Source organism: Rhinolophus ferrumequinum, chromosome 10 (genome assembly GCF_004115265.2).
Source record: "Rhinolophus ferrumequinum isolate MPI-CBG mRhiFer1 chromosome 10, mRhiFer1_v1.p, whole genome shotgun sequence".
Lineage (NCBI taxonomy): Eukaryota > Metazoa > Chordata > Mammalia > Chiroptera > Rhinolophidae > Rhinolophus > Rhinolophus ferrumequinum.
The window spans coordinates 55,650,239-55,676,508 of record NC_046293.1 but is presented as its reverse complement, the minus strand read 5'-3'; the positions used below and the strand labels follow the sequence as shown (position 1 = coordinate 55,676,508).

The 26,270-nt window shown below is 45.9% G+C and overlaps 3 protein-coding genes across 3 annotated transcripts; 2 read left to right on the top strand and 1 right to left on the bottom strand.

Annotated features, from left to right (window-relative positions):
- Positions 1-51: 51 nt before the first annotated feature.
- Positions 52-6,879, top strand: APOF (apolipoprotein F). The gene is made up of 2 exons (XM_033116162.1): positions 52-193; positions 5,873-6,879. Exon 2 carries the CDS (start codon positions 5,890-5,892, stop codon positions 6,829-6,831), a length of 942 nt encoding a protein of 313 aa, XP_032972053.1. The 5' UTR covers positions 52-193; positions 5,873-5,889; the 3' UTR covers positions 6,832-6,879.
- A 646-nt stretch (positions 6,880-7,525) lies between these two features.
- On the top strand, positions 7,526-20,958 carry STAT2 (signal transducer and activator of transcription 2). Its single transcript, XM_033117709.1, has 24 exons — positions 7,526-7,695; positions 9,385-9,528; positions 9,695-9,848; positions 10,167-10,262; positions 10,436-10,528; positions 10,618-10,693; positions 11,105-11,190; positions 11,355-11,509; positions 13,719-13,877; positions 13,984-14,076; positions 14,290-14,349; positions 14,766-14,786; positions 15,009-15,102; positions 15,249-15,296; positions 15,379-15,462; positions 15,623-15,721; positions 15,826-15,961; positions 16,066-16,118; positions 16,248-16,342; positions 17,216-17,352; positions 17,531-17,713; positions 17,929-17,986; positions 18,775-19,070; positions 19,359-20,958. The coding sequence occupies exons 2-24, from the start codon at positions 9,398-9,400 to the stop codon at positions 19,499-19,501; spliced, it is 2,550 nt and encodes an 849-aa protein (XP_032973600.1). The 5' UTR covers positions 7,526-7,695; positions 9,385-9,397; the 3' UTR covers positions 19,502-20,958.
- Positions 20,959-21,499: 541 nt separating this feature from the next.
- On the bottom strand, positions 21,500-26,090 carry IL23A (interleukin 23 subunit alpha). The gene is made up of 4 exons (XM_033116204.1): positions 23,012-26,090; positions 22,727-22,828; positions 22,066-22,212; positions 21,500-21,964 (listed from the first exon to the last, which is right to left on the bottom strand). The coding sequence occupies exons 1-4, from the start codon at positions 23,183-23,185 to the stop codon at positions 21,803-21,805; spliced, it is 585 nt and encodes a 194-aa protein (XP_032972095.1). The 5' UTR covers positions 23,186-26,090; the 3' UTR covers positions 21,500-21,802.
- Positions 26,091-26,270: the final 180 nt, after the last annotated feature.

Genomic DNA, 26,270 nt, shown 5'->3' with positions numbered 1-26,270 from the left:
ACAAAGCCTGAGCCTGGAAGAGGCAGATAAATATTTGTCAATGTTGTGTCCTCACTGTTTTCAGAGGGGTCAACATTTTTGGCTGAGGTAAAAGAGAAGTTGAGATCTAGAAAGCAGGCATTCTGATGAGGGAAGCACCAAGGTAAAGGCCGTGTTTGGACTATTTCGTTCCTCTGGCTTGTTTCTGGAGCAGGTAAGGATCACCCGGAGCCTGTGAGGGTGGGGATGAAGCCATGTCCAGGGTAATTGAAGGTTCCAAGGGCTAAGACACTTCCTAGCTCTGACCAGTCTTGGTGTCTCTTCTTTCCCTACTTCCCAACCTGAGCACTGCTTTTTTCCAGCAGGGCTGTTTCTGCTGAGCCACCATGATCCAGTCTGTGCTGCTCCTTTGCTGTATCTTGCTGTCCCCACTGGCTGCCTTTCCAAGAAATGCCCAGAAATGAGCCCTGACCTCCCAACCATCTTACACAGAAACTGGACATCCTCCAAACACACTCTTCAACCAGAATCCTCTCCCAGATCCCAAGACCTGCTAGGATCTCTTGCACACAGTCCCCTCCTTAGCCCCTCGGCCTGAGTACCTATCCAACTTAGCTCTGGAGGTGGCCCTGGAGAAGGGTTGCTGCCCAACTGAGGCCCACATCCTGCAGCTTCAGCTTTGTTAGAATGGGAGGAAAGGACACCACTGAAACCCTCATTCGTGAAAGTAAAAAGCACAATGAGGAGGAAGGGATTGGCAATATTAAGGTCATTCTGACGGGTCTGGGGGGACCTGCAAGGGTCTTTGATGGGTCCAGCGCTCAGTTATCCTTCCTGAGGCATGTAGGCATGAACATAGGTGGGTGCTCTACGAAATGGGAGAGCTGATGGTTGAATATGCTGAGAAACTTCCCTCCACTGAACTGGTAATAGATGCCATCGACGTCACCCAGAAGTGCATGGATGAGTCTTGGAAGCATTTAGAAGCAGTAGGCAAACAGCTGATGAAAAACCCTGAAATGTCTTGGAAAGATCAGTTATACTTTGTCAGGCATTCCGCAACCATTCTGATACACAATGTACTGGGCTTGATAGAGAAACACTTCGGACATTTAAAATAAGGAACGCTTCGTAGGTACCATGTTTCTTTTCTAAAATGTCTGATAGGACTATGTGTGGAGCTAGGCACAATGGGTAGTTAAAAGTATTGGGGACAATTAAGGGCAGATGAATGCTATTCATCTAATCCCAGTGCTAAACGACATGTGACCGGAGTCAGCTTGGTCCCCTCTCTTAGCAGGTCTAGCCCCTATTCTCCCAATTTCCGTTGTCAAATATTGTGGATTAATTATGTACCGGGTATGAAGGGTATTTTAATCTTTTCCCATTCATCTACTCTTTACTTTCTAATTTTCAACTGAATGCTGTAGCTTTCTGATTTTAATTTTTAAACTGAAAAGAGAAAAAGTTGCATTTATATCAGAATCATGTTTATCTGATCTCTTAACTCTGGGTTTCTGTGGCTTTTGTGAGCTAGAGATGGAATGTGGTAGGGACATACAGGAAATGCCAATGTCTTTTGAGGCTGAGTGTGTGACAAGGGGACAAGGTTTGAGCAATCAGTACAAATGACCAGACATTTGCAGAGGTCATGTTCCTTATTGATCATCAGGGAAAGCAACCATCTCCCCTCCTCATGGGGCAGAACTGGACAATGGGTCTGCTTCTTCCAGAGCAGTCTCCCTTTGTACTGACTGGATTATGTGGTAATTTAGGGCCTCATAACTGCATGATAGTGATGTAGAGGAAGTCCCTGGTGACCTGGAATGGGGAAACCAAGAAGAGCAATCGAGTCCCATTCTCCATTCCCTGGTCCCAAACTTAAAAGGAACAGAGGCTGGGAGTTGATGGGGGAGATGTCCTGTAACTGAGCCCTAAGTTCCTTCAGACCACAGCCCAAGGGAAACAGTATCTGTAAGATACACAGTATTTTAAAACTGAAAAAATAAAAATTATCGCCAACTCCCTTGTCCTCATCCTCAGATATGAAATGGAATATTCAGCTATGATTATGTGAGTGTGTCATTATCCATGATGGTGAAGAGAATCCTCTCACCTCAAAAAAAATTTTTCCCCTTCATAATAAAATCATGTGACTCCTTAAATCGCATATAAGCTTGCTTTATTCTATTAGGCTCTGGATACTACAATAAGTTTAGATTTCTCAAACAAAGATTCAGTGGCTCTAGAGTGAGAATACTGCACAGTCCTGCAGGTCTTTCATAGATGTGCTAATCCACACAGTGAAAACCAGAATGACAAAAACCTTACCAGTCCTTGTTGAAATTCCAGGTGGTTGGAATGAGGATGATCCTCTGATTAAGGTATGGAAGAAGGACCTGAGGGTGTATTAAAATGAAGTCAATTACTATCTTAGGGGTTTTATAACTTCTTCCACAATTTCTAGATCACTGCACTTGATGGGAAATGATAGAAATGTTCTATATCTGTGCTGTCCAATATTGTGGACATTCGCCCAATGTGGCTACTGAGCGCTTGAAATGTGGATGGTGTGACTGAGGAACTGAATTTTTTCTTTCCATATTTTAAATTATTATTCATAGGTTTTATTCTTGGTATTACATGATAATGTCACGAGGTGTTATGGAATGAATTGTGTACCCCTCAAAATTCATGGGTTGAAGCCCTAACCCCCACTGTGACTGTATTTGGAGAGAGGGCCTTTAAGGAGGTAATTAGGGTTAAATAAGGTCATAAAAGTGGGACCCTAATGGAACTGGTGTCCTACAAGAAGTAGAAGAGCCCCTAGGAGTGCATATGTACAGGGGAAGGCCAGGTGAGGGTATAGCGAGAAGGCAGCCTGCAAGGCGAGGAGAGAGGTCTCAGAACTAACCAAACCTGCCAACAACATCTTGATTTTGGACTTCTGGTCTCCTGACTGAGAAAAATTCCTGTTGCTTAAATGACCCATTCTGTGGGATTTTGTTACGACAACTCTGGCAGACTAATACATTAAATACGGGGGTGGTTTTTCATCTATTTTCTGGTATACTCTGAGTCCACTCAATCTGAAATTTTTTTTCTTTTTCATTCTAAAAAAACAACTCATACATAAAAAAAAACATTTACTTCCTTTTTGTAGTTTAGTTTTTTAATTGTGGTAAACAACAACATGTAACATAAAATTTACCATCTTAACCTTTTCAGAGTGTACAGTTCAGTAGTGTTAAGCATATTCACGTTGTGCAACCCATTTCAAGAAATGTTTCATCTTGCAAAACTAAAACTCTATACCCGTTAAACAACTCTCTATTTCCTCCTCCCCTCAGCTCCTGGTAACTTTCTGTTTCAATGAATTTGACTACTCTAGATCGCCTCACTGCAATTTCCTTGTTATCACTGACTGACACTCCTGCAGCAGCTGCCCTGCTAGTCTTTCTCCAATCTCTCCTTCTCTTAAGTCCACCCAAGCTGTCCCCTGAGTTATCTTTCTAAAATATAGTTTTGATTATATCACTCCCCTGTCCAGAGCACTTGATGGTTCCCCACTGTTTGTAGGACAGAGTCCAGAGCCTCTGCGTGGTGTGCCTGACCTCGGCCAGTCTTTGCAGCCTTACGGCCACCCCACCCACACACCTACCTTACATCGTCATCATCCTCATCTTGGACTACTTTCTATCCTCCAAAATCAGGCTTTTTCATGCCTCTAAATGGTCAATCATGTCAGTACCTCTATTGGAAGGCTCCAACCACATAAACACACACACACATAACACCCTGCCTGTCTTCATGAGGAGCCTTTACCTTCACGAGTCAGCTCAATTGTCACCTCTTTTGAGGTGCTCTAGAGGCAATACTAAGGTCATTCTGAGGGATCTGGGAGGACCTGCAGGGGAGCTTGGATAAATCCAACACTCAGTTCCTCACCCTGAGGAATGTATATTGATGGCGGTGAATACGACCACGGGGGTGGCTGATCTAGCAATTAGCGCAGATGGTAATTGAATTTGCTGAGAAGCCGTGTTGCTGGTGAAACAATTCAAAGCTTTTACTGTCAACATCCCCTAGAACTTCAGATATGAGTCTTGGGTGTCACGTCCAGAGCAACAAGGGCAGTGAGGGTGTGAGAAGGGGAGGTTTGGGTTAAGTTTCTAAGAAACAAGCAGAGAATTAATGCAGGTAAATTTCTCAGAAGGCCAGGGGTCTCTCAGTCTCAGAGAACTGGATCCCAGAATAAGGCTGACTGAAGGCTTTTATTGATAGGTATACAAATACAAGAAAGTAACATTGTTTCTTACACGGTCTGTGAGACTCATACATCATAGCAGAAAAATGTTTATTCCAATCACCCTTTGTCTATAAACAGCCGAAGCACAAGGTCCCATGATGTCCTACCTAAGGTATGTACCTTTTCAGGGTCAAGTCTCTCATTGTAACAGCTCAGTTGAGATAAGTGGAGAGAACTGATCTTTATTGTCTTCATGATTTCTCTTACAAACAGGTGCAAGGGAAAAGCCAGAGCGGGCAACAGACTTTCCCAGGCAGGGGGAAGGGGAGGCAAGGCCCCTTTCCATATTTCTCTAAGGCAGCTCATTAGGGGTCCCCACTCGGTTCCGCCTGGCTTAGGTTGTATCTCCCATGAGATATCTTACCCGTCTTTGGCTGCAAACCATCTTTTGGGGACCAGACAGAGAGACATAAGGTGTAAACACAAGGATGGAACAGAGTCCCAGAAAGGCACAGTCTCACAGACTCTTCTTTCCTTAAGGAAAGACATGGGGGGACAGTTGGCTAGGTGCTGTGTGACTACACTTGGGAACATATTGAGTTAGGCAAAAAGCTAAAGAAAACCCAAGTTAAGAGCGTCTCAGTTTCTGTGGATGATGACAATATAATTTATCAAATGTTCCACACTTATCTGAGGTTCTTTATGGGGAAATTGATTCAGGAATTTATCCAGGTTCACTTTAGATATTCAATGCCACCTAGGCAACAAGTCTCCTTTCCCAGGACTATGATCAAGAATGGGAATATGGGAAGTAGTTAGAAATGTTGGAGGCCACTTAGGTCAAAAGCATGTTCTGTATTTCATCCCAGTGCTAAGACACGCATGCAACTGGTATTAGCCTTGCCCCTTTCCACTTAGTAGTTCTCAGTCCCCGTTTCTTATTCCATTTTCCCTTTTCTTTCTTTCAGTTATCATATACTGCACATGTAATATGTTCTAAGCATGAGCGGTATTTTAACCTTTTCTCATTCATCTACCTTGTATTAAAACCCCAACAAGACGCTATATCTTGCTAATTTAAACTGAAAAGAGAAATTTAAAAAGAGCAAATAATAAACATCTAATCTCTTCTCTTTTTGAGTTTCTCAGATCCTCTCATGAGCTAGAGTGAGCACTTGGCAGGACCTGTGGGAAATGCCAAAGAACAAGATCTTAGGTTTTGAGGTCAAGTGTGTGACAAGGGGACAAGGTCTGAGCAGCCAATACAAACGGACAAATATTTGCAGAGATTACATCTCTTACAGATCATTGTGGAAAACAAATATCTTTCCCCTATAGGACAGAGAAGTGGGGAGCACGGGATTGAGCAGCTACCAAACCTATCAACGCAGTCTCACTTCTCAATGACTGGACTGTGTAGCAATTTGGGACCCCCTATAAATGGGTGGAAATACAGCAGGGGAAGTCCCAGGTAACCTGAAGATGGAGAAGGCCAGTGGGAACAACTGGGTTGCATTTCCTGTCCCTTAGGCCTTTACCTGAAAAGAGCAGAAGCCTAAAGGTGATGGATGAGGTGTGCCCTGAGTCCTGGGCTCCTTTCAGACTACATCCCTAATGGATGTTTCTGGTTTTCCCCCTTTTCAGCGTACTCTGGTCCAGACATGGGTGTCCTCAGACACATCATGATACCAGCTGAGCTGCTTCTTTGCTACTTCCTGCTGCACACTGTGGATGCCATTTCATATGGAAACCAGACAAATATCCTGATGCACCTTCCTTCATCCTTGGAATCCTGGCCACCTTCCTCAGACCCCTTTTCCTGCCAGATCCTAGTCCCAAAATCCCTGCCTGGCTATACGCACATGGCCCGTCTACCCAAGTTCCTGATAGGCCTGCCACTGATGATTGCACTGAAGGAAGCTGGCTGCCATGCTGATGTACAGGCCCTGCAGCTTCAGCTTTACCGCCTGGGGGGTGTAAATGCCACACAGATCCTCTTCCGACATCTTCAAGAGCTGGAGAAAGGCAGAAGCACAGGGAGGGGAGTGTCAGTGGATGCCCTGGCCTCTGCTTTGCAGCTGTTGGCCAAGGAGCAGCAAGGCCCAGAGAGGGCCCGACGCTCCCTCCCCATCGAGGACTGCAAAAATGAGCAGGAGCAGAGTGTGCACAATATAGTCCAGTGGTTGCCAGGAGTGGGCACCTTCTACAACCTGGGCACAGCTTTGTATTATGCTGCTCAGAACTGCTTGGAAGAGGCCAAGCAACGAGGCCAAGATGGGGCCATAGATATAGGTTATGACCTTCTGATGACCATGGCTGGAATGTCAGGGGGGCCCGTGGGAGTAGTGGTCAGCACTGCCCTTAAACCTGCAGTGAAGGCTGGGGTTCAACAGTTGATCCACTATTACCAGGAGAAAGAAGCAAACATCCCTCCAGAGACCAGCGAGGAAGGCTTGGACAGCACCTCAAATATGAGTGACATGGCAGAAACAACTGCCATTGCCCCTTTGGTGTCAGAAGTAGTAGATTCAACTCCTTATTGGGGGTGGCCCGTCTTCAAGAACTATAACATAGATCCTGGGAATGGGAATTTTGGTATATAAAAGGTGTGAAACACTGAATGAATAAATCAAATATTCTGACAGGCTATATGTGTGTGTTCAGAGTCTAAATATCTGATTTGTTATAGAAGGCAGTGCTGTAAAATGCAGGAATTTTGAAGTTTGGGGTTTGGAGTCAGAGGGTTTGGTTTGAATCCAAGCTCCACTTGTTAAAGCCTCAGTGATCACTGACTAGTAACTTAACTTCTTTCTCCAGGCTCAGTTTTTAAAATTTCTAAAGTGGAGATAATGAGTTTCACCTCAGTGTGGTTTGTGGAAATCATAAACGATGCAATGAACCTAACGTGCTTACTTAGCACAGTACCATCAATAAACAGTTTTTATTTTGGTATTACATCAGCCTTCCCCTTCCTATCCCAAAGTTTCGAAATTCCGGTCCCACCTCTTCTGAAGGAGCCCTAAGTGCTTCCACGGTCCCGATCTAGTCTCGGTTCCGCGGCTGTAGAGCGGGTTCTCGGAAATCAGCTGTTCGAGTCCTGAGCTATTCCATGAATTGGACTCCCCCCTCCGCAGTTAGCGCGCAGGAGGGGCTTACTTGAGCTGTCCCACCAATCGCTGGAGCTGGAGCTGTGGCTTCCGCTCTGCTTGTCCGCCCCGCGGAGAGGCAGGCGTTGTGGCGGCACCAATGAGCTCACAGCCTGAAGAGCCAGTGTAGGGGTGCGGGGCTGGGAAGGGCGACCTCAGAGGTTCAGGAACCCACTGAAGCCCGCGGCAAGGGGGCGGGCCCGAGGGGCGGGACGAAGCCCAGGGCGGGGCGGGAGACGCTGTTGCGGTAGCTCCGTCTGGGGAACCGAAGCCTAGAGCGGAGCCACTGGAGGGATCGAGGACTGAGACCCTAACAACCAGGTACTGGCCCTGAGAGGGCGCGCGGGGGTTGGGGATGGAGGCGCGAGTTCCTCCCTGGGAAGGGTGGCAGACCCCGGGGGCTACGCCCCGTGGTGGTCAACCTGTATCCCCCGGATGAAATAGCGGTCGCCTGCTGCATCCTGGATCAACCCCCCCTCCACTCCAGCCTAGCTCCCCAATCCTAATGCCCTCCTCCCAGAACTCCCTGGACTCGGAACTTGGCATTGTTACATTGATTCAGTGTCTTAGCCATTTACCCTCTAGTCTGTGTAATTGTTGATCTTCATAAACACAAAAATAATCAATGTCTAAGGGTAGGTACAGTTTATTATCTTTATTTGTTATGTTAAAAAGCATAAGACGCAGAAAGGTGAAACTATTTGCTTAAGGTCACATCCAACATGAAGTGTATTTCAGAACAGCTTTTCGAACACAAAATAGTATGTGCCTAAGAGAGTGAGGATAACTGGAGAGGAACGTGTTGAGCCTTAACCTCAAGTGTTTGCAGTCCATTTAAGACCAGATTTGTTTCTTTCGTTGTTTGTTTGTTTTTACATTTAAAACTCAGGGTTTACTTGCTGCCTTACTCTTTTAATACCAGCCCACTAGTTCCTTAAGAACTAGGGCCTCGTCATTTTTTAAAAAAAGCAATACAGGTACATAGTTATAAAAATCAAGCGCTACTCAAAGGGTTAAATTGAAAAATAAGAGCCCCTGCCCAATCCTTTCCTTCCCCTGTTCCTACTTACCAGGGATAGAAAGGCAGGCAGCTCATAATTATTCATACTTTTGGAAAAGAACCTCTCTCATCCCAAACATTTTTCTTTGATTTCTAATAAAATCATGTGACTTTTTTTAGACCACAGATGTACTGTTTATTCTTTTCCGTTAGGCCCAGGCTGCAACAAGAATAAGTTTTCGTTTCCTAAATAGATAGATGGCAGTGGGCGGGGCAAGGTAGGGAGAAGGATTCTCTGCCCAGCCTACTTGGTGACAGGAAAAAACAGTTTTGAGTGAAATTCCTGGGTCTCTTGCAAAGTTGATAATCCATGAGCAGAATCAGAGATCAACAGAGGTTATAACAGTGTCACAACCTTAGGGATTGAGTGACTCCTTGCACAGCATTTAAACATCTCCTAGAATACAGCTTCTCCTTCCTACATGGAGAGCAGTTTATAGGGTGTACCTAAGTCCCCAATAAAGCTTTGGGGCCAGCAAGGATGATGCTGAAATAAATACTTAATGACTCACACTGGCTTTTAAATGCTCCAACATAAACGAATACAAACACAAGCAAATTTATTGGGAGAGATAGATGAAATAAAAATGATAGAAATATCATTAATGTTTGTTGAAGATTAATAATGAGTACATGGATGATTCTTGTACTATTCACTCTACTTTGGTGTATGTTTAGAAATTACAATTAAAACAAAAAGACCCACATATTGGAGCTCTTAAATAGTACACCCTGGACGAATATATACCAAACTAATAATTTTGGTTACTTCTGGAGAGGAGGGGAAGAGACCAGGATTGGGAGTGGGATCAATCTAGACACCCCCTTTTTTTTCTGTATCTTTTCTTACCTGTATAATTTTAAAATGTTCAATTTTAATAATAAACAATCATAAGACTGTGGATGATTTAGTCCAGTCAAATTTCCAATTGGGAACCTGAATCCTTCAGACTCGGAACCCAAATGGCACAATGGGAGAAGCTGCAGAATCTCGACAGCCCATTTCAAGATCTTCTGCACCAGCTCTACACAAATAGCCTCCTGCCAGTGGATATTCGACAGTACTTGGCTGTATGGATTGAAGATCAGAACTGGTGAGGCCCTCAGAAAGTTGGGAGTGTGGTGAGGGAGGTGAGGAAAGTGGTTTCATTCTTCAGAGCCCCCGGATCCTGGAGACACCAAGGGCCTGAAGGGGTTGGGAGGCCTCAAGACAATAGCAACCCTGCAGAGATACTAATCTTGGTCATTCCTGTTCCCCAGGCAGGAAGCTGCAATGGGCAACGATGATTCCAAGGCTAACATGCTATTCTTCCACTTCTTGGATCAACTGAGCTATGAGTGTGGCCGCTGCAGCCAGGACCCTGAGTGCTTGTTGCTACAGCACAACTTGCGAAAATTCTATCGGGACATTCAGGTATTTGGAGGAGCTGGGTATAACAAAGTAGGAATAGGAGCTGAGTGTAGCGGAATACAGTTTAGGGTATGGGATAGGACCTAGAGGTGCAAAGGGACAGGGGCAGATCAGGGGAAAGGGGGACAGAGTTTGGACTTGAAGGATCACTGGCAGAGAGAAGGGCAGTGTTTAGATGGGAAGAGGCTAGAATCTGGGGACCTGTGGTGAAAAGGGGACGAGCTAGGGACCCTGAAAGAGGGGAAAGTACTGGGGTCACTGGTGGGAAGGTTCATTGAAGGCAGGTGAGTTCAATCAATTCTTTCTCTTTTCCTACTGCAGGCCTTTCCCCAGGGCCCCACCCAATTGGCTGCGATGATCTTTAACCTCCTTCTGGAAGAGAAAAGAATTCTGATCCAGGCTCAGAGAGCTCAGTTGGTGAGAACAATTTGGTGGTGATACTGAAAGTTCGTGGAGTAGAGACGGACCATGGAAAGAACTCAGGAAATTTATCTCAGAATAAGATCCCCCATAGCCTGTGGTTTAATTTCAGGCCTGGATTTCAGGGATGCAAGGTCAGAGTTGAATGTACTCAGAGCCTCTTATTTCAGGAGCAAGGCGAGCCAGCTCTTGAAGCACCTGTGGAGAGCCAGCAGCAGCATGAGATTGAATCCCGGATTCTGGAATTAAGGGCTATGATGGAGGTTGGTAGATGTGGCAAGTCAGGGTGGGCAGAGATCAGCCTGCTTCCTCCCACAGAAGCAGCCTCATCTGCGTCTCATCCCCACTACAGAAGCTGGTGAAATCCATCAGCCAACTGAAAGACCAGCAGGATGTCTTCTGCTTCCGATACAATATCCAGAAGTCAGGTAGGAAGCACACTGAGGGGTAGGAGAAAGACAGGTGCCCACTGGAAGGCCAAGGGTGGAAGAAAGCAAAAGGGAAAAGCCCCAGTAAACAGTAATCACCTTTGGCTACCCCTCACTAGCTACAGTACAGTCCTGCTGCCAAGCAAAACTAGAAATCCCAGGGTGTTGTGGAGGTTGGGCTGGGGGTATGGCTGAGGGACAGCTAGTGAATGTTGAAGGAGATACATGGGAAACCACCTTAGCCGATTGAGTGGGCTTCGATGGCCTGGCGCTGCCTGTGCTTTGCTTGGTTCCGCTTCTTCTCTCTTCAGGATTCCCCACTCCTGACTCTGACTGAGGTCCGGGTCAGGAAGGTAAGGGGAAGGAACCCTAGATCTGAGCACTTGTCTCACTTCTGCTCCTGCCATCTAGTGAGGACACCCTCTTTGGACCCCCATCAGACCAGACACCAGCAGCTTCTGCAGGAAACTCTCAATGAACTGGACAAAAGGAGAAAGGTAGGAGACAGAGGACAGAGAGAGTGGGTAGCAGGGGCCTGGGGAAAATGAGGGGTCTGGGAGCCCTGGCCTCTGAGCCTTGGCTTCTTTGTCCCTTCTTCCCCAGTTGGATGGTGGAGGATGGTGGTGAGAGGGGCTCAGCACTCACTTCATGTCTTTTCTAGGAGGTGCTTGATACCTCCAAAGCACTACTAGGCCGATTAACCACCCTAATCGATCTACTGCTGCCCCAGTTGGAGGAGTGGAAAGTCCAGCAGCAGAAAGCCTGCATTGGAGCGCCCCTGGATGGAGGGTTAGAACTTCTCCAGCTAGAAAAGTGGTGAGAGGCATCTTCCCGCCCCCATGCTCACTCAGCCCTAGTCCTAACCATCCCCATCCCCCTGTGCTTTGTAAGTTGCAGTGCCCTGTAAAAGGAATTGCTCTCCTTAACCTCTGCTCCCCAGAATGATCCCAGCTCCCTTATCTGACTGCAGCTACACTCTGCTCTTCATTCTCACTACCAAGGAAGCCCAGAACCCTTCCTTTTTAATCACCTGAGAAATATATTTTCTACTTGTTTTGAGGGGGAATGAAGATAAAGCAAAAAAGAGAGAAAGAGAGAGAGAGAGAGAAAATACGTATTTAGCTACAGTAATACTGTTAAACAAAAATTGAATCATACTGTTCATATTTTGAGACATGTGGGCTTGTTTTGTTAAACTTAGATGTATGTTGTAATATTTACCCATGTTACTTTTAATGGCTGCATCATGGTTCCCTATCGGGAGGTAACATATTTAATTAACTCTTATTTTTGGACATTTAGTTTTTAATTTCTTACTATTTTTTCCAGTAAACTTTTTATTTTATGTTAATTTTATTGTGATGTAGAACAAAAAGGAATGTGTCCTTCAACATACCTGAAAAGTACCTACCTACTGTTTTAAATTTTTTCTCATGAGGAAATTCATTGTAATTTGAACTATTAAAAATATACCACAGCTGTTCAGGTATATTGAAAACAGGTGTGTAGGGCTTTTGGTACAGGATCAGTATTTAAATTATTTAAATAACGTCATAGCTACATCTTTATTTACATTCCTAATTATTTCTGTAATGTAAGTTGCTAGAAATAGTATTCCTGGGTTGAAGAATATACCTTTTCTTGCTGATAGTGATGGTGTGTTATTGTGTTGGTTCTTTGTTTCATTGTTTTCAATAGAGCTTTATTGCTTTTTTGTAATCATTATTAATAATATAATGTGTACCAGTTGAAAAAATTTCAGACAACTTTAAAAAGAAAGTGAAAATCACCCATCTGCATAATCTGATCATGCAGCGGTATCCACTGTTGATGCTTTTACATACTTTTTCCAGATTTTGTGCGTGTACACAAATATACATCTATTTTATTTTATTTATTTATTTAATTTTTTTGGTGGGGGGGAATATTGGGAAACAGCGTGTTTCTCCGGGGCCCATCAGCTCCAAGTTGTTGTCCTTCATTCTAGTGGTGGAGGGTGCAGCTCAGCTCCAAGTCCAGTTGCTGTGTTCAAGCTTTAGTTGCAGAGGGGCACAGCCCACCATCCCATGTGGGAATTGAACCAGCATCCCTGTTGTTCAGAGCTCATGCTCTAACCAACTGAGCCATCCGGCTGCCCCAATATACATCTATTTTAAAAAGAAGTCAAATCATATATCTGTACTATCTTGTAATTGTTAAAAACTTAATATTTTTGTGCTTTTTTTGGTACGTTTTTCATGTTAAGTATTTGAGCCTATATCATTATTTTTAATGGTTGCATAGTATTTCATGATGTAAATATGCCATAATTTATATACCTAATACCAATTTTTTCTAATTTTTCTATTATAAATAACAAAGCTCTGAACTTCCTCATACATTTTTCTTTGTCTGTTTGTCTGATTATTCCTTAGGATATATCTTAGAAATGGAATACTGCAAAATCTATGCATATTTTTTGAGGCTTTTTGAAAAATAGTTTCAAACTGCTATCCCAATCTCTTTGCTTAAATGTGGTATATGATTGTTTTCCTGTCACCACATTACCTATTATTACATTTTTTTTATAGACACAGTAAAGTATAGAAGTCAAAAGTGTGAATTGTGCAGCCAGACTACCTGGGATTACATACAACTTCATTCCTTACTAGTTTTATGACCTTGAGCAAGTCACTTAACTTTTCTGTGCCTCAGTTTTATCATCTGTAGAATGGGGACGATAACAGTACCTACCTCATAGGGTTGTTGAAAGGATTAAATGGATTAATATATGTAAAGCACTTAGAATAAATAGTACATAGCAGGCTTCATATGAAAGTTAGCTTTATTATGGTAATCTTTTACCAGTTTTATATGTGAAAATAGCTTTGATTTTCATTTCTTGGATTATGAGTCAGGTTGAGTATAATCAGTGCTTCCTGAACTATTTTTTTGTCCCAGTTTCTAACTTCCACATAGTTAAAGGGCCTGTTTAGAGGTTCTAGGAAACTCACGTATTCTCTCTCCCTTGGATTCTATCATTCAGGTTCACAAATGGAGCAAAGCTATTGTTTCATCTGCGGCAGCTTTTGAAGGAGCTGAAGGAATTGAGTCGCCTGGTTAGCTATCACGATGACCCTCTGACCAAAGGGGTGGACCTGCGGGAGGCCCAGGTTACAGAGTTGCTACAGCGTCTGCTCCACAGGTCTAGAGGCCAGGGAGGGACTGGTAGGGAGGGCAAAGGGAAGGAACAAGAGGAGCCGTTCTTACAGATGCTGAGCTGTATATTCTCTCCACATCTCTTTTCCCAGAGCCTTTGTGGTAGAAACCCAACCCTGTATGCCTCAAACTCCCCATCGACCCCTCATCTTGAGGACTGGGAGCAAGTTCACTGTCCAAACAAGGTTGGCATTTCAGAACTCATTCCTGCTTCCTTATTCCAGGCCTGATACCATTCATTTCCTGGCTTTACAGATCTTCCCACTCTTGGCTATTTCTTCTCTTTTCCTCTCAATCCACCTACCTTCTAATCCTTTCCCTTATCTTTTTCAAACATCTGGTCTTATCCAGGAGGTTGAGGTTGACCACTTTACCTCATCTGCCTCTCTTCTTCCTAGGCTGCTGGTGAGACTCCAGGAAGGCAATGAGTTACTGACCGCAGAAGTCTCCATTGACAGGTAAATTGGGGCAGGTGAAGGATGGGACCAAAGGATGGCCAGGACATGGGCTGGTGGGCAGAATAGACACCTCTTCTTCACAACAAGGCCCCGTGGCTGTGTTCTTCCCCCTTCCGTTCCTACCTCATAGAAATGGTAACTCATGCCTTTTGTTGAGGACTTACTATGTGACATACAGCTTGCCAAATACTCATTTAATTGTCTAGGAATCATATGAGTTAGATATTATCAATGCACCATTCAAACAAGCTTGGAGAGATAATGTCTCTTGTGCAATGCCACATAAGCTAGTGAGCTGCAGATTGGGGTTTGAACCCAGGTCTGTCTGATCCCAAAGACCAAATTCCTAACTTCTCCACTGTTTGCTTCCCAGTGATTTTTTTTTTTTTTTTTTTTTTTTTTGTGTGTGTTTTCAGGAATCCTCCTCAATCACAAGGGTACGTACCTGACCAGGACACTGCAAACGTGTGTACGGTGTGACTGGTACAACCACATGTAGCAGCCCTGATGGGGGCACAAATAAGGGGGAGGTTGATTTTAGTGGAGTACAGGAAGAAGGAGAAGGGAAGGTCTGAAATGAAGTGGAACTTTCATTTTCCTGCGAGTTTTTAGAATAACTCTACTTCTGTTCTTCATATATCTTCTTCCTCCTGCAACAGCTTCCGGAAGTTCAACATTTGGACCTCAAATCAGAAAACCTTGACCCCCGAGAAAGGGCAAAGTCAGGGCTTAATTTGGGATTTCGGTTACCTGGTAAGAAGGGTTAATAGCTTAAGCTTACTAGTCCATTGGAACAGGCTGGGGGAAGTTCCCAGGCCTTGGGAAGTCCTGAGGGCAAAATGGGTTCCAGGGACGCTGGGGTCCCTCCTCTGGCATTCTCTCTTTCCCCCAATTCACAGACTCTGGTGGAGCAACGTTCTGGTGGTTCAGGAAAAGGCAGTAATAAGGTGAGGCCTGGATAGAGGATTTGGGGGAGCAAGAGGAATGTACCAAACGACCCTCTCACCACTGTGTCTCCGGCTGTTCCAGGGGCTGCTGGGCGTAACAGAGGAACTGCACATCATCAGCATCACAGTCAAATACACCTACCAGGGCCTGAAACAGGAGCTGAAAGTGAGTAAAAATGGAGGGCAGGGAGAGACGAAGCAGATTTGGGAGAAGGCGTAGGAGGGATGAAACGGAATTCTCTCAGGGTGAGATATTACCTCTTGCCCCTACCAGATGTCTAAAGCTAAAATCACCCCCGTCTCCTCTGTGATTCCTGTCTTCCCAGACGGACACCCTTCCTGTGGTGATTATTTCTAATATGAATCAACTCTCAATTGCCTGGGCCTCGGTTCTCTGGTTCAATCTGCTCAGCACAAACCCCCAGGTAGATGTGGGGCCAACAGGTGAAGGATGGTGAGGAGGGATGTGAAGAAGCTTGATGTGTAGGCGCTGCTTCTGAGCCATTTTGCCCTCCTCCCACCCTGGCAGAATCAGCAGTTCTTCTCCAGCCCCCCCAAAGCCCCTTGGAGCTTGCTGGGCCCTGCTCTCAGTTGGCAGTTCTTCTCCTACGTTGGCCGAGGCCTCGACCGGGACCAGCTGAGCATGCTGAAGGACAAGCTGTTTGGTATAGACCTCCTTCTTTGCTCTCAGTCCAGCCCTCTGTCCTTTCCATCCCAGCACCCCTAGCCTTGTCTCCTTCCATCATCTGAACTACCTGTCTGCCCACAGGGAAGAACTGTAGGAATGAGAGTGCATTGTTGTCCTGGGCTGACTTCACTAAGGTAACTCCCTGCATCCTGGGCACCTAGATCCCAGCCCCTAGTCCCAAACTCTCCCCTCCCCCAACACTTCTTCCGTAGAGCAGGGGCTCTTGTTTCACATCCCTTTCTGCCTTTCCATTCCTCCTTCAGCGAGAGAGCCCCCCGGGAAAACTACCATTCTGGACATGGCTGGACAAAATCCTGGACCTGGTACATGACCACCTAAAGGATCTCTGGAAGGATGGGTAAGGCCTTGGTCAGCCTCTCCCACCCCACCCCACTCCAGCCCAGCGGCCTTCTGGGCTTGAAAGTGGACTCTGTGCGCCCTCGTGTGGTAAAGAAGGAGAGAGAGCAAAAACTGGTACAAGGTCACACCCCCTCACATTTGCAATAACACCGAGTTTCCCCGAAAATAAGACCTAGCCCGACAATCAGCTTTAATGCATCTTTTGGAGCAAAAATTAATGTAAGACCCAATCTTATTTTACTATAATATCAGACCAGGTCTTTATAATAATAATAATAATAATATAATATAATATAATATAATATAATATAATATAATATAATATTATTAATTTTTGCTCCAAAAGATGCATGAGAGCTGATGGTCTGGCTAGGTCTTGTTTTCGGGGAAACACGGTAGTTGGAGCCATTATTTGTTAAGCATCTACTGTGTTCCAGAACCTGCTGGGAGCTTTCATGAATTCTGCCATGTAATCCTTATAACCATGCTCTGATGGATGTTGCCACCCTCATTTCAAGTGAGGAAACTAAGGCTCAGGGAAGTCAAAGAACTTACCCAAGGGGCCGAGTTGGGATTTGAACCAGGGCCTGTCTGATCCCAACCCTATGCTCTTTCTGCCACGCTCTGCCCATTTATAGTGTACTTTGCCTTTCACAAGATGCTTTTCATCTGTGTGAGCTCACAGAATCTTCACACACACACACCTCTTCCAACCTTGGGGGTATATATTGTCAGTAAAGTAAAGTAACTTGGCCATAACAGGACAGTTTGTAAGTGGCAGAACCAGCGCCAAAACTTGGCTCTGTCTCCCTACCTAAGGGATCGGGGCCAGGAAGGCAGGAGTGCCTGACAGCTGCTTTCTCCCCTCCAGACGCATCATGGGCTTTGTGAGCCGGAGCCAGGAGCGCCGGTTGCTGAAGAAGACCATCTCTGGCACCTTTCTACTGCGCTTCAGTGAAACATCGGAAGGGGGCATTACCTGCTCCTGGGTGGAACACCAGGATGATGGTCAGCTGCTCTGCCCTGCTGTTCCCACAGCCTCTCCTTTCTGTCCCTCTGCTTGCCCTTCACTTCCCTGTCTCAATCCTGTATCCCTCGGCAGGTCTGGGGTTGGGCAGCCAGGGTGGGGAGCGCCCAGGCTCAGCCTCTTCCCTCAAGCCTGCCTTTTCCTACGTCCACTTTCCAGATAAGGTGCTCATCTGCTCTGTGCAGCCCTTCACTAAGGAGGTGCTGCAGTCACTCCCACTGACCAAAATCATCTGCCACTACCAGCTGCTCACTGAGGAGAACATACCCGAGAACCCACTGCGCTTCCTCTACCCCCGAATCCCCCGGGATGAGGCTTTCGGGTGCTACTATGAGGACAAAGGTGAGTCTTTTACATACTTTACTGGGAGATTGCAGAGATTCTCAGGCATCCACAAATCCAACTCCTTCCTGCCAAACATGGGAAAATCAATATCCAGAGAAGGTAAGGGATTTGTCCATGGGACACTGCTAGTGAATAAGGAGATATGATTGTCAGGACCACCTATACTGTGTCCAATCCCCAGACGTCCCACCTCCTGTGTATGTCCCCCACAGATAATCTCCAGGAACGAAGGAAATACCTGAAACATAAGCTCATTGTGGTCTCTAATAGGTGAGATATGGACTCTTTGGCCATCCCATCTACTCCTTTTTGGCTGACATAGTGACATAGTGACCCGAACCTGCCCAATTCCAGTCTCTCTGGCTTCTCTCCTACTGCCTCACACTCTCCAGCCCTCTCTATTTTCTGGTCTCTCTCCTCTCTATTTTTCCGCTGCCATCCTTAGGTTATCTCCACTGTGGTTCCCTGATAATAAGAGTCATAATCACTGATGTTAATGGGCATCTTGATGCCAAACATGGTACTAGATATTTTTAGAACTTTTTAGAAATTTATTCCTCATGAGAATCCATCCGAGCAGGTAATACTAACAGCCACATTTAATGAAAGTTTATTATGTACCAGGCACGGGGCTAAACCTTTGTGTTCATTTTGTCAGTTATTGAATCTATAATAGTCCTGTGAGGCAGACACTATTATTAACTATTTTCAACTGAGGAGACAGGTTTAATGAAGTGGCGTGCCTAAGGCACATGGCTACTAAATAATCCAAGTCTGTCAGATTCGAAAACCCTGCTTTAAACCATCCTACTGCCTCTTGAGTATTATTAGGTGGTGTTGTTCCCATTTTACAGATGATAAATCTGAGGTTCAGAGAGGTTAGGTAACTTGCCTAAGGTCACCCAGCTAGTAAACAATGGGATTCAAACTCTGGCAAGCCTGTGCTCTTAAGTCCTCTGCTCTGTTGCCTTCTTAGACAAGAGAGGTAGCCTCTGTTTGCTCGACCATTTCCCACTTTACCTAAACAACTGCCCCTTTGTCTGTATTGGGGTTTCCAGACAGGTGGATGAGCTGCAACAACCACTGGAGCTTAATCTGGAGCCAGAAGTGGAGTCATCAGGGCTGTACCCGGAGCTGGCACCAGAGCCAGAGCTGGGGTTAGAGCCACTGCTGAAGGCAGGGCTGGATTTGGGGCCACCGCTGGAGCCCACACAAAGCTTGCCAAAGCCAAACCTGGGACCAGAACTGACGCTGGATCCTATTCTAGAGCCTATTTCACAGCTGGTGCCAGAGCCAGAGCCAGAGCCAGAATTGCCCCATGATCTGAGATACTTGAACACTGAGGAAATGGAAAGTAAGTGATGAGATGGGGCTGGGGAAAAGGGGATACGGTCCCCTTCCCAATTCCCCTCCTTCACCCATTATAGAAGGGGCCCAGGTCTAAGTTCCTCATTGGAGAAGAGGCTCATTTCCTTGTGATTCCTTTCATTAGGAAATGTACACACCTCCTCCAGCCCCATCTCAGTGCCTCTTCAGGCTCTGTCTAGGCCTCTGCTGCCATCCATCCTTCCTCACTTTCCTTGCTGGGTTGGGAACTCCTTGCCTAAGATCAGGGACTGACTTCTTTCTCTGGACTACCCAGTCTTCCAAAATAGTGTGAAGATGGACGAAATCATGCCAAATGGAGACCCACTGTTCGCCGACCAGAACACTGTGGATGAGGCTCACGACTTCTACTCCAGCCATTTCTACATAGATGGGCCCTTGATTCCTTCTGACTACTAGGAACTACGTTTCCTCTGGTTTTTCTGTATCTTTTACCTACCCCTCACATCATGATGTTGCTCTCCAAGGATGGGAAATCAGGCATGTGGCCCATCTAAGCTGGGTTAACCGTGTGATTTGGAGTGAGAAGTAAAAGCATTATATGGGTAAGGAAGGGGGACCAATGAATCAGAATAGATGTTGTTCTTAGCTCTCACTACAATCCTGGAGGCTGCCTGTTATGCTGGGAAGTGTAGAAGTTCTGGGAGCAGGCCAGGACCCTTAGGGGTAAAAGATTCAGGGAAGTTGCTTCTTTCCAGTATGGAAGGATTTCAACATTTTAATGGCTGGTTAAGACTAACGTGGTGCCCACTAGGTTTGTTCCTCACTGGGGAATAGACACACGATAGAATCCATTTCTTCTGGTTTCCTCATGTCTAGGATAGCCTTTTCCTTTCTTCCCCTCACTCCTGACTCAAGTCCTGAATTTCCTCTTTTCCTGCAAGGACTGAGAGCTTTCTGCCTCAGCCACCACGTGAAGCTCCCCTCTGAGGAAGGGAGTAGGAGGTACATCTCTTACCAGTCTCCTTTCCCCCTCCCAAGTTGGCCACAACCCATTCCTTCCCCCCCAGAAATAGTCCTCATGTGCCTGTGAAGCTTTGCACAATAACTTATTCTGCCTAGTCTCACTTTCCCAAAGCTTAGGAGACAAATCACTCCTAGAAGCCAGGGATGGTAGTTACTGGGAATTTAGTAATTGCTTCTTACAGTATTAGATAAAATTTGCTATTGTTACAGAGGAAAGGACGCCTTGGGTCTTAAGATATTTCTCTATTAAGGTATCATTCCCTTGCTTTTGTGCAATATACTGTTTACCTGAAAAGAGATATATCCCATTCCTTGGGCATAGACTTGGGCAAAGATCAAGTTCCTGGAACCTTAGAACCTTGAAGGTTTATCATGGGGCTGTGAACAACCTCACACCTTAGCCATTTCCAGGGAACCCCAGGACAACTGCTGTTGCTCTAAGATGTGTTTCTAGTACAACTTGAGATGTAAATGAAAGTGAGGCCCTATACATGTAGATGTTTTCTTCCTGGTACGTTAAGGAAGAATCCTATTCAGAAAGAGACCCTTTTGATTATAAGTGGCTAATAAACTTTGTGCTGATCTGGAAGCATTTGCTCCCTGAACTTCTTTACTTCTTTGCTCACAAGACTAATATCCTTGGAGAAACCAGCAGGCAATGGAGGATCAAGGTGAGCAAATCATGGCCTGTCTTCCACCCTCCCCCGCATGTCCCTCCTGTGATGTTTCTTCTTACCGCCCTATTCAGCGCAACTTTTTCTGACCCTTACATTCTTCCAGGGAAGTTGTAAGCTATATATGAGGTGGGAAGGGCTAGTAGTTATATAACTAGCCCATTGTCAAGCAGCTGGTTGGTGGCAAAACCAAGAAATAAACCTGAATCTGTCTGACTTTGATTTTGTGATGATGGTAAAAAGGAAGGGAAATAATCACTAGCCCCTGCCCCTTCTCTTTCTTTCAAAGGTAGTTTAGATCCCTTTGGGTAATCCAACTCCCTTCTTAGGGGGCCCACAGAAGGGAGATGTGCTTTAAGGGAGAATCATGTTAGTTTGGGGGATTTACCTTTGTCTTCCTGGAATTCCCTTCCTGCTCACATGGCTCTGACTTTTGATCCTGCAGTGATCGGGATTCCTGTCTTTGGCCAAATACACTCTTGGCGAAGAAAGCAGGGAAAGAAGCACTGGGAGCAAGCGAGAGGCCCTGCGTCCTCATCTCAGCCCTTTTTAATCCCTTTCATCTTGTTTAGCCATACAGGGATTAAGACCAAAAAGATGCCAGTTACTCTCCACACCAGGGGATCATAAGGAAATACTCTGTCCACAGTAGCCCTGCGGAGTAGAAAGTAGAAGGATGCATTTTGTAATCCCTTGTCCCTGTTTTTCCATTTTATTTCTTTTTCCAAACCAAATCTAGAAATTAAGACTCAGATATCCACATAAATAGGTTTATTGAAAAAAGTACATAATTCAGTATAAATATAATAAATAATCATCCTCCCCAAACTGCTGCCGAGGATAAATAATCCCAAATTTTCCTTTTCCATCTAATAAATACTCAACATGTCCTAGGTCAGCATCATAAATCAGTCAGTTTTGGTAATTTTTCAACAATGCAAGTCCCATTAGAATTAAATGACTGATTTGACTTGGCTCACAGATGCCTCAGCTGGCTGATAGGTTCATCTTTGCATTGCTGAGCCATGGAGATCTGGGTGCCATCCTTCAGCTGTTGGCTTTAGGGGCTCAGGGTTGCTGCTCCATGGGCAAAGACCCGGGCAGCTACAGCCACAAAGGCCTTGAGGCTGCGAAGAATCTTGAGGCGGAGAAGGGGGCGCTGCCATGGTTGGCTGGGGCTGAGGCTTGGAGTCTGCTCGGTCTCCCAGGGGTGCCCCTTAGGCTGAAAGGACACAGGACACAATTAGAGAGGGCTCTAGCTCCTTCATCTCCCAGTCTGTTGGGAGACTGCAAGCCACCATCCTCCAGGCCACTAGTTCATACCTGTAAAAGTTGCCTGAGACCCAGTAGGGAGGAGTGAAGCTGGTTCACAGGGCCTTCGGGGAGTAAAGAGGACTCCCCTGTGAAAATGTCTGAGTCCAGCAGCTTCTCATAAAAAACCAGGCCCTGGTGGATCCTTTGCAAGCAGGACTGAGGACAAAAGAAAGCAGTTGAAGAAAACATACCCTCTTCCTAGTCCATTCACCAAAGACCGACCCAGTTCTTTGGATCCTTAGACATGGCTATGGTCCGAATGTTTGTGTCCCCACAAAATTTATATGTTGAAATCCTAACCCCCAGTGCGATGGTATTAAGAGGTGAGGTCTTTGAGAGGTGATTAGGTCATGGGATAATGCCTTATAAGAGACCCATGGAGCTCTAGCCCCTTCTGCCACGTGAGGATATGATGAGAAGTCTGCAACCTGCACAGGGGCCCTCACCAACCACGATAATACCCTGAGCTCCTTGGGCGTGGACCTGGAGAAATTTATTTCTCACAGCCTCCAGAACTAGGAGACATTTCTGTTAATAAACTACCCAGTCTATGGTGTGTTGTTGTAGCCACCTGAGCTGACAAGGACAAATACAATCTTTACTAAGTCACCATCATGCCCAGATATGTCCCCATTCCCCTCGTCCTTGTGGCTCAGCCTCATCTTAGTACCTCACTGTTGTCCCTGAGTCCTTGGGGATCACAGCCATCCTCACACTGGATATGGGGGACATCATTTGTAGTCTCGTCATCTCCCTCTTCTCTTGGTAGATCCTGGAGTGGAGGAGGGGTTGGGAAGACAGAAGAAATAAGTACTTTCAAACCCACCTGGCTCCTCAGGCCTAAGACTCTCCCAGGAGCCCCAACCCTCTAGCTTCTACGCAAGGCCAGAGTCTTCCACTGCAGCCTTGGAGAACTTGGAGAGGTTCCTCGTTGGTCCCAGAGGCTGTCACTCACCACATGTCCCATTGGTGGATGTGCACTCCAGGCCAGTGTGCAGAGCTTCTGTGAGAGCTGCTGGCACCGAGCCCAGGCAGGGTTGCTGCTTTCGGGCACAGCGCGGCCCTGAGCAGTCCCAGGCGGCAGCAGCAGCAGCAGCAGCAGCGGCAGCACAGCTCTGCTCCCCAGCATCTCGGTGCCTGCTTCTCAAATCTGGCTGGCTCTGTGCCTTGCACCAGTCCCTGTGGAATCTCTGGCCACTTCTCCTTGCTCTGAGCTTGATTGTCTCTGTTCTGTGTGTCTCTGGTTTGGTTCCCTCAGTTCGCTGAGGTTCTGAGCTGCTTCCCTTGTTTTTCTACCCTTGTCTCTGAGTCTCTTTTTAAGGTCCCTGCATTGTAACACCCGCCCTTTATACTAGCAGGTGACTCACAGCAGGTGGGATTCCCCTCCCTGCATCATCCCCCTCCGTGGGGAGCCCAGGTATGCAGCCTCAGTCCCAGGGGAAATGACTTGTGTGGTTGCTGTGGCTGGAGGCCTGGGATGGGACATATGTGTAATGCTCTCCAGGAATCGAAATGGCTGTAGTTGGAGGTGGGGGAGGGAATAACAAATATTTAAATGAATCTAGTCTCAAGTTCCTTCCTGTTTAATCTTTTCCTCATCTTTTGCCTCTCGAAGCTATAACACCCCCACTCCCACTTCAAAACCTAATTTCCTCACTTCTTCCTGCCTGAGGAAAAACCAAAACAGAAACATTCATTTATCACCCAATAAGATGGCAAGCTCAGTTTGGAATGAAGTTTGGTTCCCACCAGATGCCCTCTATCTAAAAATAAGGGGGATTCTTTTTCAACATTGCGAACAGTGTTATTTTCACCAGAAGAGAATGGACATGAAGGCACTTTGAGAACTGGGCAGCCATGTAAGTGCCATTCCGAGTGTTACTGTTCCCCTACCTCAGGCCTCACTGTGGAGAGTAGGAGGCCGGTCGGAGGAGGGAGTTGTTGCTAAGAACCATCTGATTCTTCAACCTTAGTGGCTCAAGAGTTTCATGGGCTCTGTGGGCTGCAGGTGATAGTTCTTTTGGAACACCAGTGTCAGCAAGGGCTAGAAGTCCAGTTTAGATATTCCAGCTCCTACACCATAGCTAAGAAGTCCAGGAGTCCTTGGTAGTTGAAGGTGCTCAGTGTCAATGACCCTGGCCAGTCCTTCAGGCTGTTGCGTCCATGGGTAAAATCCACTGACACTGATTTCATCACCCTCCCTGATGCAACATCCAGTGAAACAGCTGAGAGTGTGAGATTAGGCGTGGGAGTGGAGGGTGGTCCAAATCTGGGACTGCCCCAACCCCAGTGGAGGGTCCCAGGACAATTTGGACGTCAGAATGAGGTCGTGGGTGACCACACAGATGGCTCCCAAAGCCTCCCCAAGAGGTTGACCGTTTTCCTCTGAGAAACCCTTTACAAAGGCCTCCCTTCCCTTAGAACTATTCAAAATTGCCCAGTGAAACTTCTGATTCAAATATGACTCTCTGGTAAATCCACCCTTTGGATAAAACATTTTCCAGCATCAGAGAGGTTATCTCAGTTTGAGTGACAAATGCTTTGCCTCTCCCCACATACTGTGGATACACATAGAATAAGGAAATTGGTGGTGGTGGTGGTGGTGGAAGTAGGAGAGCTCACCTCACTTTTGTATAATGAATATGTCCTATGCTTTCCCCACCTCTGGTCCCTATGCTGGAAGCCCTAAAGAATAGGAGGTGATAGGTGAAAAGGAGGAGGAAGTGGAGCCCTGGGAGACGGTATAAGAGGGACAAGGGTGAGCTGGAGGCCTGGGGCTCTACTGCTTTGTTTCACTTCCTGGTGCTTAGGGAGTTGGGTAGGAAGCAAGGTTGGTGAGGCAATTGTGGTTCTATTGTATAGCAGGAACTACTTCCAGGACTAGATCTGACCTGGAGCTGCAGGGAGTCCTTGACGTCAGCAGGGCTTCAACTGTTATGCAAATCACATTCACAAACACTCCTAAGCAGACCTTTCCAGTTGGATGCCCAAACTCAAAATCCCGTTGAAGTTCCCCCAGGTGGTTAATAATGATGGTTAATCTATATCCGACTCTCACTTTATGCCAAGTACTTGATCTAAGCACTTTTCACGTATTAACCCATTTAATTCTCACAGCAACCCATTGAGGTAGGTACTATTATTATCCCCCTATAACAGATGAGGAAACTGAGGCACAGAGATAAGTCACTTGTCCAAAATCACAATGCTACTAAGCGGCCAGAATTCCAGTGCAGACAGTCTGGCTTCAAATCCTGCATTCTCAATTGTCCCATTATTTGAGACACTGAAAAGACACAGAGCACCGTTATAAAGTATAATAGCTCATTTAGCCTAGATTCTCTGGATATCTCAAGCCCTGTAATTCTCATGGGTCTATGAAGTTGTTCTCAATTTGAGACCTCAATATGGAAATTTCTCAAAAGTGTAGGAACTGTCTAGGTCTTTCAGCACCCATCTTTTTGTGAGATTTTAAATCTAGGGACCTGCGAAGTCAGATTAATTTGAGAGGTCCTGTGAGTTGTTTTTTTCTCCGTCTGCGACCTCTGACTGAGTCTAGGTCCATGCTGAGTCCTGAAAATCTAAATTCTGGGATCCTTTTACAAAGGGTTATGTACCAGCCTTTGAGGGAAAGAAATGTTTTAAAGCTATATCCTCCGTGAGGAATTCTTTCCACCAAAGAGGCTCTCTATGTGGCCTTTAGAAACTGAGCTGAAGTGCCTCGGAGACATCTCATAACCTGGATCCATTCCAAAGCAGTTAAAACTCAGAGTTAGGCCCCCCAAATCCCTCAAGATAACTGTTGACACCAAATTTGTAAGAGTTTTGGATAGGCAAATGTCTTAATTTGCTGTGCTCTTGCCCCGCTGAGGAATAATGCCAGCTCCAAGAGCTAGGGAAATTTGATATTTTAGGGGTCCTGTTCCCCGGGAATGTTACCGGGGCCTCTGGGAAGGTCACAATCACAGACGGGAGTTTCAGATGGATGCCTTTAGTATCGTAGAAGATGGACCATGTTAGGAGCCCGGCTCCTGCTTCCCTTTTTCTCTCCCAGATCTGGAAATGCCAACGAGTTTCGGGGGCAACAGGGTCAGAGGTGGCGGAGTAGCTCACAAGAGCACCGGGAAAAGAGGGGGTGGACTGAACCATGCTGGGAATACCCAGCAGTCGATTCCCAGCGCTTTGCCTTGGGCGTCTCCTATTATAGTTTCTAA